This window comes from Phyllostomus hastatus, unplaced genomic scaffold (genome assembly GCF_019186645.2).
Source record: "Phyllostomus hastatus isolate PE091 unplaced genomic scaffold, TTU_PhHast_1.1 phas_scaffold_11, whole genome shotgun sequence".
Lineage (NCBI taxonomy): Eukaryota > Metazoa > Chordata > Mammalia > Chiroptera > Phyllostomidae > Phyllostomus > Phyllostomus hastatus.
Window position 1 is genome coordinate 4,442,282 of NW_025334005.1, and position 18,074 is coordinate 4,460,355.

An 18,074-nucleotide genomic window follows, 5' to 3' on the forward strand; every position below is an offset into this window, starting at 1 on the left:
TCTTAGATGCTGGAGCACTGGCCCCCCCACGGAGACCGAGCTGCTTTCCCTGAGGGCAGCGCCTGAGCCCAGGGTAATCCCGAGCGCACTGGCCTGCACGGCGTCAGCCTGCACAGAACCCCAGGCCCCTGGGGGAAGCTGCGAAGGGACAGCCCCTGAGTCCAGCCTGTAAAATCCCTGCCGTACACATGGCCACTGGCCACAGGTTCATGCAACTCCAAAAATCCCCCTTTCTCTCCACCTCCACGGAGTTTAATCTCTCCTAATCAATTTAGCAGGCTCGCTGGGTTGTAAACGGTACCGATTTGCATTTTTGAGCCCTTTTATCCCTCCTCAGGAAAAAAGAGGCCTCCTCTGTCTGCATTCTGGAAGGCCTGTGCGGGCCTGCAGATTGCTCGTTAGCACCCCACCTGGCGACGGTCCAGCGCCAGGGGTCTGTCACCCCGTCAACTGCACCGACTGAGTGCGGGAGGGGCCGGGGGCACACGGGCGGCCCGCAGCTGGCCCTGGCTGCGTCCGGGCCCTGAGAGCCCGATCTGGTCCTTGGGGGCTCAGGCTGCTGTGCGCCCCGAGGCCCCTTCTTCCGGCAGATGCCCCGGCCTCATCGCTCCCTGTCTGCCGCATCCAATTTTCCTTGTTGTATTTTTCATAAGCACGAGCCTCCGATGCCCGGTCTTCCTCCCTGGTGCATCCAGCAGGACGCAGGTGTCTGGAGCGGACTGGGTTGGCTTTGAGGCTTGAGCTGCCGTTGTCGGGGTGAGGGGGGGAAACAGGTGTCCTCCCCTCGCTCCCCAGCTCACTGGGGTGAAGGAGGGAGGCTCAGGTACAGTCCCAGGCACATTGCCCTGGCCCTCCCACTGCGGCCCTCCGTCACCTGTACTGGACTGGCCAGAACCTTCCAGGGTCAGTGGAGGAGACCTCTGCAGCACCCAGCTTGACCGGGGGAAGCTAGGCACGGCCTCGGCCCACCCCCACTTTACAGAAGGGGACACAGCAGCCGTCCTTTGCAAAATACACTCTCCCTGCAGCTCTCTGGACACCCTCCCAGACCCCTCCTCGCTCTGCCTGGCCTTGGGCTCCCCTTGTTGGGGGACTGGGCCTCCCCGAACCCGGCAAGGGAGGGAGAAGGGGCACAAGGCAGGGGCAGTGGCCTTTGGGCTTTGGGTGGGGAAGCCAGGGCCCCCAGCCGCTGCCACCTTCCTGGCTGCTGTCACTTCCCCGGCCAGCACGGCTCAACGAGGTGCAGCCAGTGCCCCAGCTCCTGCCCCCAAACCCAGCCCCCCAGCCCCGGGTGGGGACACCCCCCAGTGAGTCACCAGGCTCCGCATCATGGGGGAGGCAGGGCGGTCTGGGGAGCCGGGGCCAATTTGGAGAAGATGGAGGCTTCTGCAGGAGGCCGCAGGAAGAGGGAAGGAGAAACGGGAAGAAAAGAAGCTTTTGATGCACATCGTGTCGGTGGAATTGAGTATGACTAATTAATAGATTTTATTCTTAGTAATCTCTTAAGCATTCCATACATTGGGCCCAATGCCTGAGCTGAGCTTACAAGAGGCCTCATTCGCAAAATGCAAATGACTCGCCTGGCCCTGCTGCCTTCCCTCCTTCCTCGCTGTCTTTCTTTTCTTTTTTTTTTTAAAGGGGAAATTTAAAGGAAAATTGCCATGTAATAGAAAAGAGATTCCAATCACTACATCTAATTACCACGAAGGGTAAACCACTTAACCAAAGAAGTGTCCTGGGTTTTTTTTTTTTTTTTTAACTTTAAACCTGCCTTAAATGCGGCACAATGCCCTCATCAGCGCCGAGGCCAGCCAGGTCGTCCCTGCTCGTTAGAGGCCGCAGGGGTCAGGCTGGCCACCTGCAGAAAGCAGATTCTAGACGGACATGCAGGCCCAGGTCCTGGGCTTGTCTTCACGGACCTTGTGTCCAGGGGACGGGGGAGGCCGGGCACCCTACACACGTCCCCTTGTTGTGCCGCGTGGCCAGCTCTGAGGGGTTGGATCAGGAGGCAGTGGGGTTTCCGAATGGAGCTGGCTTCAGGCACTTGGGGTGCCCGTGAGGCAGCAGGCCCTGGGGGTCAGAAAGGACGCTGCAAAGGTGGTGGGATGCCTCGGGCAGAGAAGGGAGCGGCCCCAGGGTGCTGGCTGGGCGGGGTCTCCGCCCACTGTTGCGTCTCTGTGGGTGGGGCGATGCCTGCAGAAGCTGGTCGCAGGGGGCCGGGCGGGGCAGCTCATCCCAAGCCCTGCCTGAGCCCTGTTAGCACAAGAGCCTGGCTAGGGCCTGCTCACTGCTTACCACCACAGGGGGCGGAGGGGGGGTGGTTACAGGCTGGGTCTAGGCCTTCCCCTCCGTGGAGCCCTCCTGCCATTGGCAAATGCCTTCCTAGCCTCTGAGGGGGTGGTCTGACTTCTGCCTGGCCTGGGGAAAGGCAGAGGGGGGGACCAAAATGAGATGGGGTGGGGGGGGGCCGAGCATGTTGGCAGTGGGGACTAGGGGCTGACGGTGGGGTGTGCAGGGACCAGTTCTCCTGGGACACTGGCAGAAGGCAGGAGCGGTGCCTGGAGGTGGGGTGTCCAGGGACCCCTTCACAAACCGCAGAGACCTTGGACTTCCGTCCTCCAGCCGAGACCCCGCACCCTGGTGCCCCGTCTCCCTCAGGCCGCACCCAGCGGGACCCCTCTGCTCCTCCCTGAGCTGCCAGGGGTGTGTGGGGGGGAACAGGCCTGTGCTGGCTGGGGAGGGGGGGCCACTACAGACGTGAAATTAAGGCTTGGAAGAACTCTCCCGACTTCACTGTATGGGAAAATGGGAAAAGGGGGAAAAGGTTTGCTTTAGAATGAAAAGTAGCCGTGGCCCTTGGCCTCTCCCGGGGCTGGGGAGTTAGGCGTCCCCCTTCCGGGGAGGCCTGGAGACCCCGTGTCTCTTCTCCACCCCTGATGCGGCTCTTGTGTCCAGTTCTTTCATACCGCACTTCCCCAAGGGGGCCAGTCTCGCCTTTTCATGTCCGCTGAGCAGCCGGCCCCAGGCCGCCCTGTGACCGGCTGCTCAGTCTCGTCCTCCTGCCCTTGGCTTTTGTCACAGCAGTCGGGGCCTTTTGAAGACGCCCGCCACCGCCACCGGGAGCAGGACCCCTCCTCAGCCTCCTCGCCCTCGGGCCGGCGTCCCTCCTGCGACAGGGCTCCTCCCTGGTGCGGGGTGAGTGGCACGTGGACGGCCGGTGCCCCAGGTGCCCACGTGCGGGGACGCAGGAGACAGCAGAAGCTTGGACACCGGTCCCCTCTTCTCTCCAGATTTGCTGTCATTATTTCATCATCGTTTTAATTTCATGGCTCGCCCCACGGTGCTGCCGGCTGATAAATGATGGCGATGTCGATTCCAGAGGGAGGAAAGAAAGCTTTAACTCGGGGAGCGCCCTGGTCAGTACCCTTCAGTTCCGGGGGGGGGGGGCTGGCTGGTTCACAGGGCGAGCTGAGCCTCCATCTCCAGAACGGTCCCGGGGGGGATGGGCGCGGCTGGGTGATTTGCATTTGGGAGCGCTGTCTCCCAGGGCTTTTCCGAGAATTTTCGTGTCTTTTTCTGGGTGTTGTTTCAGCAGCTATGGAAACCATTAGGTCTAATCAGCTGATATTTAAAAAAAAAAAAGTCTTTGTGCCAATTACCTTGTCCCAGGAGGAAACACAGAGCACAGAGAAAATAGCTAGTGCCCTGGCTGGTGTGGCTCAGTGGGTTGAGTGCCAGCCTGTGAACGAAAGGTCACTGGTTCGATTCCCAGTCAGGGCACACGCCCGGGCTGCAGGCCAGGCCCCCATCTGGGGCACGCAACAGGCAACCAATGCTTCTCTTGCGCATTGATGTCTCCCTCCCTGTCCTTCTCTCTCCCTTCCCCTCTCTCTAAAAAATAAATAAAATCTTTAAAAAAGAAAGAAAGTGGCTACTGAGGTGACTGTGTGTGTGGAGGATGAGGAGCCTGTCAGTCACCTTGGTCACGGTCTCCCTACAGCGGGCAGGAGCGTGGCCCAGCTCCGGCCAACCCGAGGCGGGAGCAGGCTGGAAGCACCCGCCGGTGCAGAGGGGACGCGCCCCCGCCATCACCAGCGGAATTACCCCCACCCCATCCTGATCCCCGCGCACCGCGTCCACTTACTCAAGCACTGTTAGGAGGAAGCAACATTTTCACGACTATTTTCTCAAGAAACTGTACTAACTGACCCAGGAAGTCTCATCAGGGCGGTCTGCAGCTCTGTCTGCCCGTCTGTGCTCAGAGCCGCGACGTCGAGACAGACGGGCTGACAGACGCGCCCCCAAGGGGCCGGGAAAGGCGCGGCGTCCACGGGGCTTCCGTGGCGCGTGGTGGTGGGGCGTGGAGGCGAAGAGGGTTTCATACGGGAAAGAGAAAGTTTGCTTTTTAATTGGTTACATCGTTGTTCGAAGAACGCAAAGACGCGGTATTTCAGAAAATCTGTAAGGGAGGTGGTGTGGAAAGAACCGGGGAAGAGACTTCAGGACACTAGCTCCCTAGCGAAAGATCTTCCCTTCCCCCCTCCCCTGGGAGGAGCCTGCGAATCTTCCGCCAGGCCATCGCCAGGGGGCAGCCAACCGGCAGCGAGAGGGGGCTTCTGCGCCGGCCGCTCCTCCGCGCCGGTCCTTCTGTGCCCGCCCCGAACTGGGCGCGAGGCGCACACAGATGCCGTACAGGTAGTATCTGCACACTTCACGGGAAAAACCACCCCGACCCGGCCCTTCCTGCAATAATATCCCTTCCAGTCCTCCCCTCCCCAGCTGGCATAATTCGGAATAAATTATGTCTTCAGCAACATCAAACCCCTCTCTTGCCTTCTATCCTTTAAAAAAATTTTTTTTCCCACTGTTGTGTTCTAGAAAATTGATAGCCCTCCCCAAGCATTGCTATTCGCTGGGGGAAGTCATCGTGGAGTTTCTTCCCCTTGCTCTGCAGGACGGCGGCGGGCTGGGCAGAGCGCGGGGCCGCAGGCCAGGGGGAGGCGGGCGCGGGGCGGGCCTGCCGGGCCGGGCATCATGTGTAGGAGTAGTCCATGTCGGGGATGCCGGCGTCGCGGTAGCCCCGCGTGGTGCCGTAGCCGATGGTGTGCGCGCCCTTGCAGAGGCTGCTGCCGTTGGAGGGGAAGATGGTGTGGACCACGTACTCCTCCTTAGCGCGGTAAGGGTTGATGGGCAGCATCTGCAGCCCCGGGCCGCGGATTTCCAGGATGGAGTTATCCTTCTTCGTCCCCGACTCCATATACTTGCCCTTCTTCTGGCTGCCCCGGCTATAGACCCGCTCCCGGCTCAGGAGCTCGCTGGCGCGGTTCACGTACCAGCAGATGGCCCCCAGGACCAGGAAGAGAAAGACCAGGGCCACGGCGCCCCCGATGACGGCCGCCAGGGGCAGGCCGGCCATGGGGTGGGCGTTCTGCTCCTGGTTGAGCGTGGTGGTGGGGCCATAGCTGTCGGCGGTCTCTGCCTTGGCGCACACGGGTGTCTCATCCGCCACGTAGGTGTTGCCGGTCTCCATGGTGACCATGCAGATGATGTAGGTGGACTTGGGCTCCAGGGCCGTCAGCAGGTACTCGGTCTTGTCCCCCTGCACCAGGGTCTCCGTGATGGAGCCGACCGCCGGGCTGTGGCCCAGGCGCAGCCAGCTGAGCCGGAAGGAGGAGGCGGGGAGTGCGGCCTTCCACGTGATGTGGATGGAGTCCGCCGTCAGGGGCTTCACGTGGATGACCAGGGTCTTTGCGCCATCGCCCGTGGCCATGGGGTAGTCCAGGCTGGAGTCGGGGAGGCGCAACCTCGGCCTCTTGGCCTTGAGGGTGAAGAGCGAGCCCTGGGGCGTGGTGGCGGAGGCGTGGCTGCTGGGCGTGGTCTTGGCAGCGGCGTTGGCCACGCCTCCCTGCGGCCCCGCCTCGAAGCACTCGTCCATCTCGTTGGTGATGTCCTTGATGGCCATGCCCCGGACCTTCTCGGGGCCCTGGCACATGAGGCCGCGCACGTTGACCACAGCCGCCCGCGCCTTCACCCAGTCCCGCAGCCACATGAGGCTGCAGCCGCAGAACCAGGGGTTGTTGCGGAGCAGCAGCTGGGCCAGGCTCTGCAGGCCGTCGAACAGGCCGCGCGGCAACGTGGTGAGGTTGTTGTTGGACAGGTCCAGGCGCTCCAGCGCGTGCATCTTGGCCAGCGTGCCGTAGGGGATGTGGCTGATGGCGTTGTCCTGCAGGTAGAGCTTCTGCAGGTGGGCGCTGGGCAGGTTGAGCGGCGGGGCGGCCAGCGAGTTGCGCACCAGCGAGAGCTCGGTGAGGTTCTGCAGGCGGCTGAAGGTGTCGTCGGCGATGCGCTGGTTGGCCAGCAGGTTGCCGTCCAGCACCAGGCGCCGGAGGCTGTCGAGGCCCTTGAAGGCGTGCAGCGGGATGGTGGAGATGCGGTTGTCGTCCAGCCGCAGCTCCTCCAGCGTGCGGGGCAGCCCCGAGGGGATGCTGCTCAGGTGGTTGCGGCTCAGGAAGAGCAGCTTGAGCTGCCTGCTGTCGGCAAAGGCGTCCTCCTCGATGCTGACGGTGGACACGGAGTTGTCGTCCAGGTGCAGCTTCTCCAGCAGCGGGAGACGGGACAGCGAGTCCCGGGCGATGGCCCGCACGTTGTTGTCCTGCAGGTGCAGCTCCCGCAGGGAGCGGGGCAGGTTGACGGGGAACTCGTCCAGGTCGTTCTCGTACAGGTAGATGACCTGCACGTTGACCTTGGTCTTGAGGTCCTGGGGGATGCCGGCGTTGCTGATCCGGTTGTTCTGCAGGTAGAGGGTGGTGGCGTCGTCGGGGATGTCGGCGGGGATGGAGGCGAGCCCCCGGTCGTTGCAGTAGATGAAGCCGTTGTCGCAGCGGCACACCGAGGGGCAGGTGGTGCTGTCGATGACCTCGGTCAGGAAGGCGATGAGCCCGTAGCAGAGGAAGAGCCAGTCCCGCAGGTCCATGGTGGCCGCGGTCATCACGACGGTGGCCGTGACGGTGGCGGCAGTCGTGGTGGTGGTGGCGGCGGAGGCGGGGTGCGCCACCACCATGGTGGACGGCGGGGGGAGCGGGGGCCTCACCGGACTCGGGGCCTCGGCACCTGTAAGGGGCACAAGACACGCACGGTGAGAGCGAGTGGCAGCGCCCATCTGCCCGCCTGCCCGGCGCCCATGGGCCGCTGCAGGCGGGGACGTGAAGCAGACACCACACCCCCCGGCGCCCAGGCTGTGCCCCGGTGACCAGTCAGGCTGAGGGTGGACTCTAGTGACCTCTGGCTCAGCCGGAGCGAGGCGTTGCCCGTGAGGGCACGGTGCCGCATGCCCTCCCGGACGATGACTCCACATCTCGGGCGAGGTTACCTCCCTGAGGGCCACGCTGCAGCTTTGGTTTCTTCCTTCGAGATTTCCCCCGGAGCCACTTTCCACGGCCAGCGCTAAAAGGGGCCAGTCAGAGGTGGGTGGGACGGATTTAGGGCGCGTCTGATGGATGCAGAGCCACTTCTCACTGGGATGAGGAGCTGGCACCTGGCTGGGACCCAGGGTGTGCAGGGAGAGCTTGTTTCTGGGAGGCCTGCGAGCTCAAAGCGGTGGCGGGAGGGGGGTGACGAGAGAAGGAGCTGCCAGCATCGTCACTGGTGAGCGGCAGAGAGCGGGCGCTGCATTGTCTAGTGTTAAAACATGTCCTGCTTGTCACGCGTGCGTCTCACAGACAGAAGATGAAGGTGTCGGCAGAGTGGCTCCCTCCTGTATTTACAGAAATCTCTCTTCGCCGGAGGTGCCCTCCCTGGCTCCGCGCGCCGCGCTGTGTGGGAAATTATTCCACACCTTGTCCACTTCCAAAATCACGAAACTTGAGAAATATATATGTTTGCTTGCATTTAAAGAAATGAGATTTTTTTTTTAAGGAGGGAGGGGCCCATGCTCTGAGGAAATTGCCCAGAGGTGTGACTTCAGCTTTCACAAATGGAGAAATTACAGCACAGACGTTCCTCATTATTTTATATTTCGTAGTGGTAAAAAAAAAATCAATTAAAGAGAAATTATCTCTTGACCTCCGCGGGGAGGTGTCCTCATGCAGCTGGCAGAGGTCCACAGTGTGACCGCAGAGCCACACAGCCTGGCGGGTGGAGGGCGGCCCTGGGCCCAGAGCGGAGCGAGGGCGCTCCGGCCCACGGCGTCCGAGGGCCCAGTGCCCAGGTGTCTCGGTACCCCAGCCAGGTCACACCCCCGGCCTGGTCTCTCTCTAGTCCAGGCCGGCTCCTCTCCACCCAGCACACTACTCCGCTCGCCCTTCGGGACCCGCCTCCGGTGCCCCCTCCTCCGCTGGGTCTCCCCACGCCGGAGGGAGCTCCCCTCTGCTCCGCCCACCCACCCTCGGTCTGTCCACCCACCTACCCCTCCCTCCCCCCTCCTCCCTCCCCGCCTCCCATCGCTCGTCCCTCCGCGCGTCTGGCCACCCAGCCCCCGGCAGATGTTGGTCGATCACGCACCAGGTGCCGACCCAGGTTGCGGCCATGAGTGACTCCACCCGGGTGGGACCGCAGCTCACATGATAGCAGCGACCTTGCCTGGAGCCGCGCGAAAACCGAAGTCGTCCCACCCTCCCAGGGAACACGGGGCCGGAGCCCTCCTCGCTCCCTTGTAACGGATGAGACCCGGAGGCTTGGAGGTGCGGCCTCACTCGAGACCCCTCAAGAAGTGGAGGGGGGGCCTGAGGCCAGACTCTCCACCGCCAGGCTCAAAGTGCCGCACGTCCATGGGCCGCCGGCCGTGCTGTTTGGTGACTAGGGTGTTACGGTCCCGGGCTAAATTCCAGGGGCTGGAGGGCCGGGCCCACGGGCCGTGTTGGCCATGGGCGGCTGGGCGTCAGTGACCACCTGCCTGCCCAAGGGGCTGAGCCCCGCATGCTCAGGCCCCATTTGCATTTACGGGGCCTTGCCCCAAGCACAGCTCCAGGGCCATCTCAGGAGGGCTCGGGCTTTGCCTGTGGATGGGTGGCCGGCTGACGCACTAACCCAGCCCAGGGCCTGTTCACAGCGACGTTTTGTTCATAAGGTCCCAAGGTAGGTCAAGGGCCAGCCCAGGACACCTGGCTGGAAGCAAATGAGCATGACGGGGAGGTGCCTGGGGTCTGCGTCTAGGGTCACAGGGGAAGTGGGGGAGGGGGTGCTGATGAGACCATACCCACCCAGCACTCTGGGTCCCTGAAGCCAGCTCAGGCTCCCTCCCACCAGCACCCACTGGCCTGAGGGACCAAGGACGCCTGCCTGGCCCAGGCTGCAGGCTCCTGCCCCACTCACAGCCCCGCCCCTCGGAACATGTTGCTGGTCTTCGCTTCCTGCAGGTCGAGCCCCTGGCTCCCCGCCCCTGGGTCCGGCTGTCCTCCGTGTCCCCGCCCAGGCAGCCTGGCCACTCTGCCCTGCTCCTCTCCCACCCGGAGCCTTGCGCCACCATGCTCCCTGGCCCATCCTGCGCTCAGTGGCATGGGGCGGGGCACGGGTCTCCCAGGCGGCCCCACCCTCATCAGACCCCTGACTCCCCGGCTGCTTGTTAGCTCCGGGATTGGGAGGACCGCCGGCCCAGACTGTAGGACAGACGGGCTCGAAGCAGGGGATGGTCGCGTAGACCTGGGAACACCGACCTTTAACAGGGAGGAACCCAGGCCCCAGAGGGACTTCCAGCCTCACCCCCTCTTCACAGGCATAGGTTTGTGCCCTCACCCCCCGGTCACATGCACACAGGTGCTCGTCCCACTTGACTGCGGAGCAGCCCGAGACGCAGAGAGCAGAGGCGCCTCTCTGGGGTGGCGGCCAGCCCGGGTCTCCGGCTGCATATCCGCTCCCTTCCCTGCCCGGGGCCTGAAGGTCCCGTCTCGAGCTGCTCCTGAGCAGCGAGTCAGGGCCAGGGCAGGCGTGGAGGATGGGGGCATGCAGGCCTGCCCAAAGGCCACCCTGCCTTGGTCTCGGGGTCGAGCCCAAGCCCAGGAGAGCCTTGGCCCGGGCCCCCGGCAAACGGCCGGAGGATGCACACCCTCCCTGGTCTGTCAGCACTGAGTCCTGGCCCAAGATCTGGGAGGCGCCCGGGCGCTGCTGCTCCAGGCCAGCGCCCCAAGCAGGGAACAGGCTTGTTGGGGCCACAGGCAAGACCTGCCACCGCCTGCTGGCTTGGCTGGCCTTGGATGTGAGCTCCCGGTGCCTGCTCGGCTCAGGGCCCCGGCCTTCAGCCTCCAGAGGCCCCGGCATCAATAACAGAGTGTAAACCACACACTGGGAGATGCCTGATGGATAACTGAGCCAGTTTCGGGAGTTGGAGACCCAAGGCCTTTCCGCCCCCGTCTGTGGGCCTCATCCATCTTGGCTCAAGTCCCCCTCCCCCCGCCGCTGCCCCTTCCCCAAGGCCGCCCCTGCGGAGCCCTGCGGCTCCCTTTCGGGGAAAGAGGGCGGGGCCTGGGGCAGGAGGAGGGAGCACGCCTCGCGGGAGAGGCCCAGTAGTTGCCTGGGTGCCAGCCGCCTGTTCATTCCCTGGTTGTGCACCGGATGGTTTATGTCGTCATTACATTAGACCCGGTAAATCGCCTGTCTTTTACGGGGTCACCCAGTGTCCTCGCGCGGATCCCGCAGACTTGGGCGGGGTGTGAGCCAGGACCTGCCAACTCGTGACTGACGGCAAGACGCTGGTCCCGCCTCGGGGGCGGGCGGGGGAGGGGAAGCAGTGAGCCGGCTCAGGCTGGAGGCATTCAGACGCCCGTGGGGTGGGGGGGGGGGTGTTACCTGGGGAATCGCTCTTGGCCTTTGCCACTAGTTCCTGCCCCCTTCCAGGACAGAGAAACCTGGGTTGTAGTCCAGCCTCTGCCACTTCCAGGCTGTGCGATCTTGAGCAAGCTCCTTGCCCTCCCTGAGCTTCGGCTATACGTGTGGTCCTCCCCTATACGTGTGGTCAGAATAGCTCCCCTTACAGGGGGACTTCCTACGGAGGGCTCTGTAAGATCATATGCGCAAAGCACCCCTCGTCAGTCAGTGGGACCTGCGCGTGACACACGCGTGACACACGAGTGAGTGAGGCGTGAGCGCTGCAGCAGGTCTCTGGCCACTGCAGGCACGCCGGCCCGGCCTGGGTGTTCGCTGCTCCCCGCTCTCCTCCGCTCTCCAGCGGCCCCTTCTTCGCTCCCCCGCGCCCGCACCCGCGCCGCCGAGCCCCCGGGGTGGACCGGGAGCCTGCAGGCCGGGCTGCTCCCTGGCAGGACTCCCGTCAGTGGGTGTGGCCCTGGGTGCCCGTCTCACCTCCCACGGTGCGTCCTCGGCCCCTCCCCCCAGGCTGGGGTGGACGCGCTGCCCCCGCCCCCACCCCCCACCGCCTCTGGACCACACTGAGCCGGCCCATCAGCCCCAGTTGGGCATCTGAGAACTCCAGACGGTGACCCCAAGAAAGACGCGCGTGGACGAGAATGGCCTCGCCATCACGGGGGGAGAGGACCATGGGGCTGGGCTGGAGTCTGGCTTCACCAGCCCCCAGCCGTGTGGCCTGCGGTGACTGCAGCCCCTCTCTGGGCCTCCGTGTCCTCCTCTGCAAGGCACTGCCAAGGGAGGGGCCGTGTGCAGTGCCCAGCACAGGGCTGGTGGTTCTGGGGAGAGGCGCTGCCCCAGCCGTCCCCACGGAGGGACCTGAGGTCCTCCTGGGGCGCACTCCGGGCGGCCGCCCACCCACTAGCGCCGAGGAGGGAGGGCAGACGCGAGCGGGTCAGGGAGCCGAGGCCAGACAGAGGAAGCCCCTCCCCCTCCCCCTTCCGGTGCCCCCTGACCCTGGCCAGGCCCTCAGGGCAGACTGGGGACAGAAGAGGTTTCAGCCCAGGAGAGGAAAGGCAGGGGGCCCCCCAGCAGGGAGCTCTACCAAGGCAGGCTCACCGCCTTGTCTGTGATGGGTCCTCAGCACTCCTTTGTTTAAGTTAACAAGGGACCCCACATTTCTTCCCAGCAGCCTGCGTGACCTCCGTGGCGTGGCATGATAAGCAACACGGAGGGCGGAAGGTCAAGAGGCACGGGGACCGGCCTCCACCTCCCCGGGTTCGGGGAGGCCTGGGGAGAGCGCCCCCACCTCCAGGAAGCCCCGCCCCCACCTCCAGGAAGCCCCGCCCCTGCCCGGGCTCAGCCCAGCCGCTCCACCTCCCAGGGCGGCCTCGGGTCTCAGGCCTCCATCTGTAAAATGGGACCACAACTGACCCCTCCCCTGGGTTCTTGTGAGGATAAAGGACGGGGGTTTTCCAGCTGGAGCAGAGAGGGAGGGCCGGGCGCAGAGAGGTGGACAGACCCGGGGACTCGGCGCGGTCACTGGAGACAGGCCGCGCTTCCGGGCCGGTCCAGGTGTGCGTGGCAGGTGAGGAGGGGAGCGTGCGGTCGGGGGCCCTGCCCAGACAACCCTCCGGGCCCTTCTAGCCGGTCCCTGCCCCAACTTCACGCCCCACCTGTCTCCCGGGGCCACAGAGAACTTGTAATGCGTGGGGGGTGGGCGTAGGGATCCTTTGAAAACCTAAAGTTAATTATTTCTCTAATTATATGCTGCATGCATTATGCATCAGTGGTTATCACTGGCGGGAGCGGCAGGCAGGTATGTAAATCCCCTGGAAGGCACCTCGCGCTCAGCTCGTCTCGTGGCTGCCTGGGCACGAGGTCTCAGGGCACTGGGGTGTCCTGAACTTCAGGGAATGCAAATCATTTTTAAAAAATACGGCTTTAAAACTGGGTCTTAGGAGGTTAATTATATTGATAACAGCGTTCGATATTAAACCGTTCCGGGCCAGGAGAGGGTGGGGGGATGAAAGGAGACACGTGTAATTTTGTCTCTGTCTCTCCCGGCGTGGTTCAATGAGGGGTTCCCGCACCTGGCGCCCCCCTGCGTCCCTGCGTTTTCAGCAGAGCCGCCGAGACGAGGGCTTGGTTTCTCTGCGCAGGAAGGAGGAGAGACTGGGGAGTCTCGGCCGTAGGAGAGGGGCCTGAAGGCTTTCATGCCGGGGGAACGGGAGGAAGGAACAGAGGGAGGCAGCCCCTGAGCCCAGGGCAGGGGTCCCCAGGGTCCACACGGCCAGGCTTCTCAGCGGCCAGCGAGGTCCTGGCAGCTGGAGGCCGAGACGGGAGCAGGGTGACCTGGAAAGACTGGGCACGGCGATGCCCGGCAGTCGTAAAGCAGAGACTCGGAGCGGGGTGCGGGCAGGGCCCCCCAGGAGCTGTGGGGCACGGACCACGGCGGGCCCTGGTCCTGGGGAGACCTCCTGTCGACTGAGGACAAGCCAGCTGTCCAACCCCCAGGATATAATGAACGCCTAGCAGTCAGGACGTGCTCCATCCTGTTCATGGGCCCAGCCCAGAGCCTGGCCCCGGGGTGCTCACAGATGCCTGTTGAATGGATGAATGGATGAATGAATGAATGGATGAATGAATGAATGAGTACGTCGAAAGGGGACCGGCCCCAGAGTCCGAAACCCAGGACCCGGCAGTAGGGGGAGAAGAAGGAGGCCGCAGCCCAGAGAGGCAAAGGCACAGTCTGAACCGTGCAGTGCGTGGTGGAGGGGCCACCCCAGCCCAGGCCTTGGACGTGGGTCTTCCCTTCCCAGGTGTCTCACACCTGTCCTCCAGCTGGGGAGGCCCCACCCTGGGAAGGAGCAAACCCAGAAAAGGCCCCGGCTGTCCCCACTCACCTCCTCTGACAGGGGGCGGCCACCGCCGACCCGCCCAACTACGTACGGGTCCACCTCCAGGCGCCAGAGGCTGGCCCCACTTTCTCAGAGACGACCCCCTCCCCCGCCACCCCTGCAGGCACGCCCAGGGGGGAACCCACTCTCAGGACTGGGGGGTAGAGGGTCTCGAAGATCCTCTGCTTCTTGCAGAGGAGGAAGCACCGAGGCCCAGAGTGGGGAAGGGCAGGCGCAGGGTAGAGAGGACCCTACGGCAGCCGCGCACAGCCCCCTCCCGGCCCACCTCCCCCGACTCTCAAACCCCGTCCTGCGGGGCTGGCGTGGGCCGTGACGGCGGGCGTGCCTGGCTGAGCAGGGTCTCCTGGGAGCTGCTCTCCCCCACCAGTGGCTCTGCAGCCCCTCTGGCCCGGTGGGCTCAGGCCGGGGAGTGGCAGCAGCCGGCCAGCCTGAGCACCTGCTGTGTGCTGGGCCCTCTGCAAACTCCCGTCCTTTCCAGCTGGCCACTGCCTGGTGGAGCCTGAGCCTGCAGTGCACGTGCCGAGGTGGGGGGGTGGAGGACACTCAGGGAGGGGAAGGGAGGTGCCCACGGTCCCGCCACTCCCAGCCGGAAGGCCAGGGCACCTGTCCAGGTGGGACTGGCTCCACAGCCCGGTTCTGAGGCAGAGCCAGGCCCTGAGCAGCTCTCCATAAATAGTCGGGGTGCAAGCCTGGGGACCCATAGCCGGCTCTTCCCTTCTGGCTTGGCCCCAGCCCTAACCCCAGGGGTCCCCCTCCCCCGCAACCCCCCGCAGGGCTGGGAGGAGACTAGGGACAGGGGCAGGGAGGCTGCCGGGCAGGGGCCAAGCTCAGGCTCCGACAGTCCCCACGGCTGGGCTGGCGCCTTCACAATAAATAACAGCAAATAGCCCATCCGCAGGGCATCTCTCACGCTGGCGGCTAATAACACACTATTAATGCCCCCGCAGCCGGTGTGCACGCCACGCGGCGCTGACGGATGTCCCGCCCGGGCCCGGCCGTAAATCAGCCTCTCTCCCGGGGACGGGCGTGGGGAAGTGTCGTTTTCCATCCAGCTAATGAACTGGGGCTTCCCTGCCCTGCCCTGCCCAGGGCGCCGCCGCCGCCGCTCCAGGTGGCCTGGCGTCTGTGTCTTGGTGGGGGGCGAGGGTCGTCCCTGCTGGCCTCTGGGCACCGGGAGGACAGGGTGGGACCCTGTCCCAGCCCAGCCCCGCCACGGCAGGCCTTGGGGACCCCGTGCCCTCCTCCAGGCGCCACACGCAGCTCTCGGCAGCCGAGGGGCAGAACTGAGGCCGGAGCGGACGATGCCCGAAGGCCAGCCAGAGCAGGGCCTGAGCTGGTGGCTGTGGACCAACCCCACCTGGGTCCTCCTCGCCAGTGCTTACGTCACCAAAGGCTCTGCCTCCCCGGGGCCTCCCTGCTGTCTCCTTTGGGCGGCCTGGAGGGGCTCAGAGTGCCACCTCCCTCCAGGACAGCAGGGCCTGGGATGCACCCAGCCCGGAGTAGAGCCCAGCAGCGTGGGGCCGCCGGGTGGCACGTGATCCTTTCCCCCCGGCAAGCAGCAGAGGCCAGCTGCCCGAACTCCGTGTGTGGGGTGGGTATGGAGCTACAGACCTGCAGGGGGGGCTCTGTGAGGCCCCAGTCTGACCCAGCCCAGCGTGAGGGCAGGCCCCAGCTGCCCCATCCGTGTGCCCTCCCTCGGCCTTTCCAGACCACCGGAGCCCTTCCCCGCCCGTCCTACCTCCTGCGCTGCTGCCTGGGAGCCTGCTGGGTCTGGCGGGATCGCTGCTCCGGATGCTGCGTTCGGGTCCCGGGGGGGGGGCCTGGGCCACGGTCACATTCCGGCCCACGGCCCCGGCGCTGGGGGCGCAGGCCTCAGACCTGGGGTGTGGGGTCGCGCTGGGGGCGCCCTGGGGCACAGGGAGGAGGCCTTGTGCTCGGCTCCACGGGGCCGGAGGTCACCCGTGGCTGTGGGTCCGGAGCGGCATACTCTCAGGCCGTGGGCGCCGCCGGCCTCTCCCCTGTGGAGCACGGGGCACACGTGAGTGTCCGCAGAGGTGGCCCCGGGAGGCCCCCGGACTCCCGCACGCGGCCTGAGGGTGCTCTGGGCCCCTGCGCCCCAGGCATGCCCTACGGCCTGGCGCCCATCCCGGGCGGGCAGCCCGTCGCTGTCCTCTCTCTCGCTGCTCTCCCGTCTGTCGGCCGCCACCTCCTCCGACGGGCTTCTGCGTGGCTCCCGCCCCTTCTTCTTCTCCACCAAGTTGCTTCTTTTGTTAAAATCCCTTCACATCACTGGGCAGCACGGGCCCGGGGCAGGGAGTGCCCTTGGGTGATGGAACAGAGAGGGCGCCGCTCTCCAGGGACCCGGTGCTCCCGCCACTCGGGCTGTGTCCCCGGGGAGCGGGGGTCCATTGCCCACAGCGGGCTGAGCCGCGGACGCGCACCGCCAGCTGCCAGGCCCCACGGGCCCCTCTTTGCAAAGATGCTTGGGAGGTGAGGAGCTCAGTCCTGCTTGGCTGCTCCTGTTCGCAGGGAAGTTTTCTCGCCCAGGAAGTGGGCGGTGGCGGGGGGGGGGGGCACGTTGCTCCTGCTTCGCTTCCTGGTCTTGTCTGTGCAACAGGAGTCCTTCTCACCCACTCCCCGCCTCCTCACCTGCCGAAAAACAATGGGAGTCATTAAGCCCCAGAATTAGGAGCCCCCCCGCCTCCCGCCACGGCAGGCTGCCTGGCCGCAGCCCCTCTCCGCCCACGCCTCGGAATCTGTCCCCTAAACGCCCCTCTTGCTCGTGAGCTGGGAGGGGGGCTGGGAAGATTCTCCACCACCTCCTTTCTCTTTTCGAATCCAGATACCAAACAGCTGGCCACACACAGCTCTCCCACTCCCAGTGCTCTGGCTCCCCCCCTGCCCTGGGGGTGGGAGGGCTGGGAAGGGAAAAGGGAAGTTCTGAGGGCTCCTGGCCCTGCAGGGGCCCTGCTCCGGCCCGGAGCTGGCTCCGCTTCCCCCAGCACCTGCTCCTCTCGCTCACGCCATTCAAAGGGTCCAACTGGGCCACGGCGGCCTCGGCTTCCAGAACACGCTCTGCCTCTCCCCGCCACCCTCAGGCGGCTGGAGCATCAGGGAGGCTGGGGAGCCGCGTCCCTGCCTCTCTCTCTCCCGACGACCACCCTGCTTCCCAAGGCAGGGTCAGCTCCGCACGCCCCGGCGGCCCCTCCTCAGAGACCGGGGGCAGGGCCGCTGCCCTGGCCGCCTCTCATTCGCTGACCCTCTCATTAGCCGCCGAGGTCCGGGGCCCTGGTGTCCGCGCCGCCCCTGCAGGAGCCCCTCTTTGGAAAAGTGCTTTCATTACACATCTGAAGAGAGTCAGCTCTGGCTTGAAACAGGACCAAGACGGGCCCGGCCGCATCCGGGTGTCTCTCTGTGCAGGGCCGAAGGTGGCCGGCTCGAGCAGGGTTTGCTGCCTGGCCCGGTCCAAATAACAAGAAGAGTATCTCGGTGCCAGGGGGCGGGGCGTGTGTGTGTTTTAATAAGTCCTGAGCCCAGGCTGGGGGCTCACTGCCCACTGGGCACCCAGCCCAGCGGGGGGAGAGGGTGCTAGCCAGGTGGGGCACAGGCTCATGGGGTTGACAGGAGAGGGGCGCTCTTGCGACAAGCTCCCCCGCCAGAGCAGGGAGGTTGAAGACTCAGCAAGCCCCAGGGGACATGAGTCCTGAGGTGTGAATGGGGGTGGGGGCGGGGGGGGGGGCCCATGAGGCGGCAGGGTGGGGTCTGCACTGGAGGGAAGATGAGGACAGCCCCCTCCTGCCAGGTGATGCCAGGCTCCGCGAGAGGTTTTATTGCTATTACACCCATGTGATTTCATCCAATTATAAATTGTAATTTCTCTATGAAAGCAAGAGATGGAAAGCATCCAATGAGGTCATCTGCCTCCCCGGCTGGGTCGAGGAAATTGTTTTAGACCTCGGAGCAGGGGGAGGGGGTGGGGGCAGGGGTGGGGGCAGCAGGGGCGGCGGTGTCCTCGGAGCCCAGAGGCTCCGGCCAGTCATGGCTGCTGGTTCCCCGTGGCAGCAGACGCACCCTGAGCTCTGCTTTGGGAACGATGAATGCAGCCAGGCGGCCTCACCCCGCTGGCGTCGGGCCCTCCCGCTAACCCTCAGGATTGGGGCGAAGCTCCTGTGACAGCCTCCAGGGATCCCCAGGGCCTGGCCCCGCCTGGCCCACCCGCCTCACCACCCGCCACTTCCCCCAAACACCCGAGCTGCATGCACCGTGCCCACCCCCCCCATCCCCCGCTGCTGCCACTCCTGCAGGGGTCCCTCTGACATCACCCCTCACCTCCTGCGTGGGACCGTGGGGCCGCACAGACCT

The 18,074-nt window shown here is 65.0% G+C and overlaps 2 protein-coding genes across 4 annotated transcripts in view; one reads left to right on the forward strand and one right to left on the reverse strand.

Annotated features, from left to right (window-relative positions):
• The window catches only part of MACROD1 (mono-ADP ribosylhydrolase 1), a 135,431-nt gene that overhangs the window by 34,266 nt on the left and 83,091 nt on the right, over positions 1-18,074 (forward strand). The window lies entirely within an intron of this gene.
• FLRT1 (fibronectin leucine rich transmembrane protein 1) lies at positions 4,965-16,263 on the reverse strand. The gene is made up of 2 exons (XM_045855109.1): positions 15,451-16,263; positions 4,965-7,110 (listed from the first exon to the last, which is right to left on the reverse strand). The coding sequence occupies exon 2, from the start codon at positions 7,058-7,060 to the stop codon at positions 5,033-5,035; it is 2,028 nt and encodes a 675-aa protein (XP_045711065.1). The 5' UTR covers positions 7,061-7,110; positions 15,451-16,263; the 3' UTR covers positions 4,965-5,032.

Coding starts and splice junctions, on each gene's coding strand:
- FLRT1 (XM_045855109.1), bottom strand. CDS start 7,060: ATGGTGGTGGCGCACCCCGCCTCCGCCGCCACCACCACCACGACTGCC.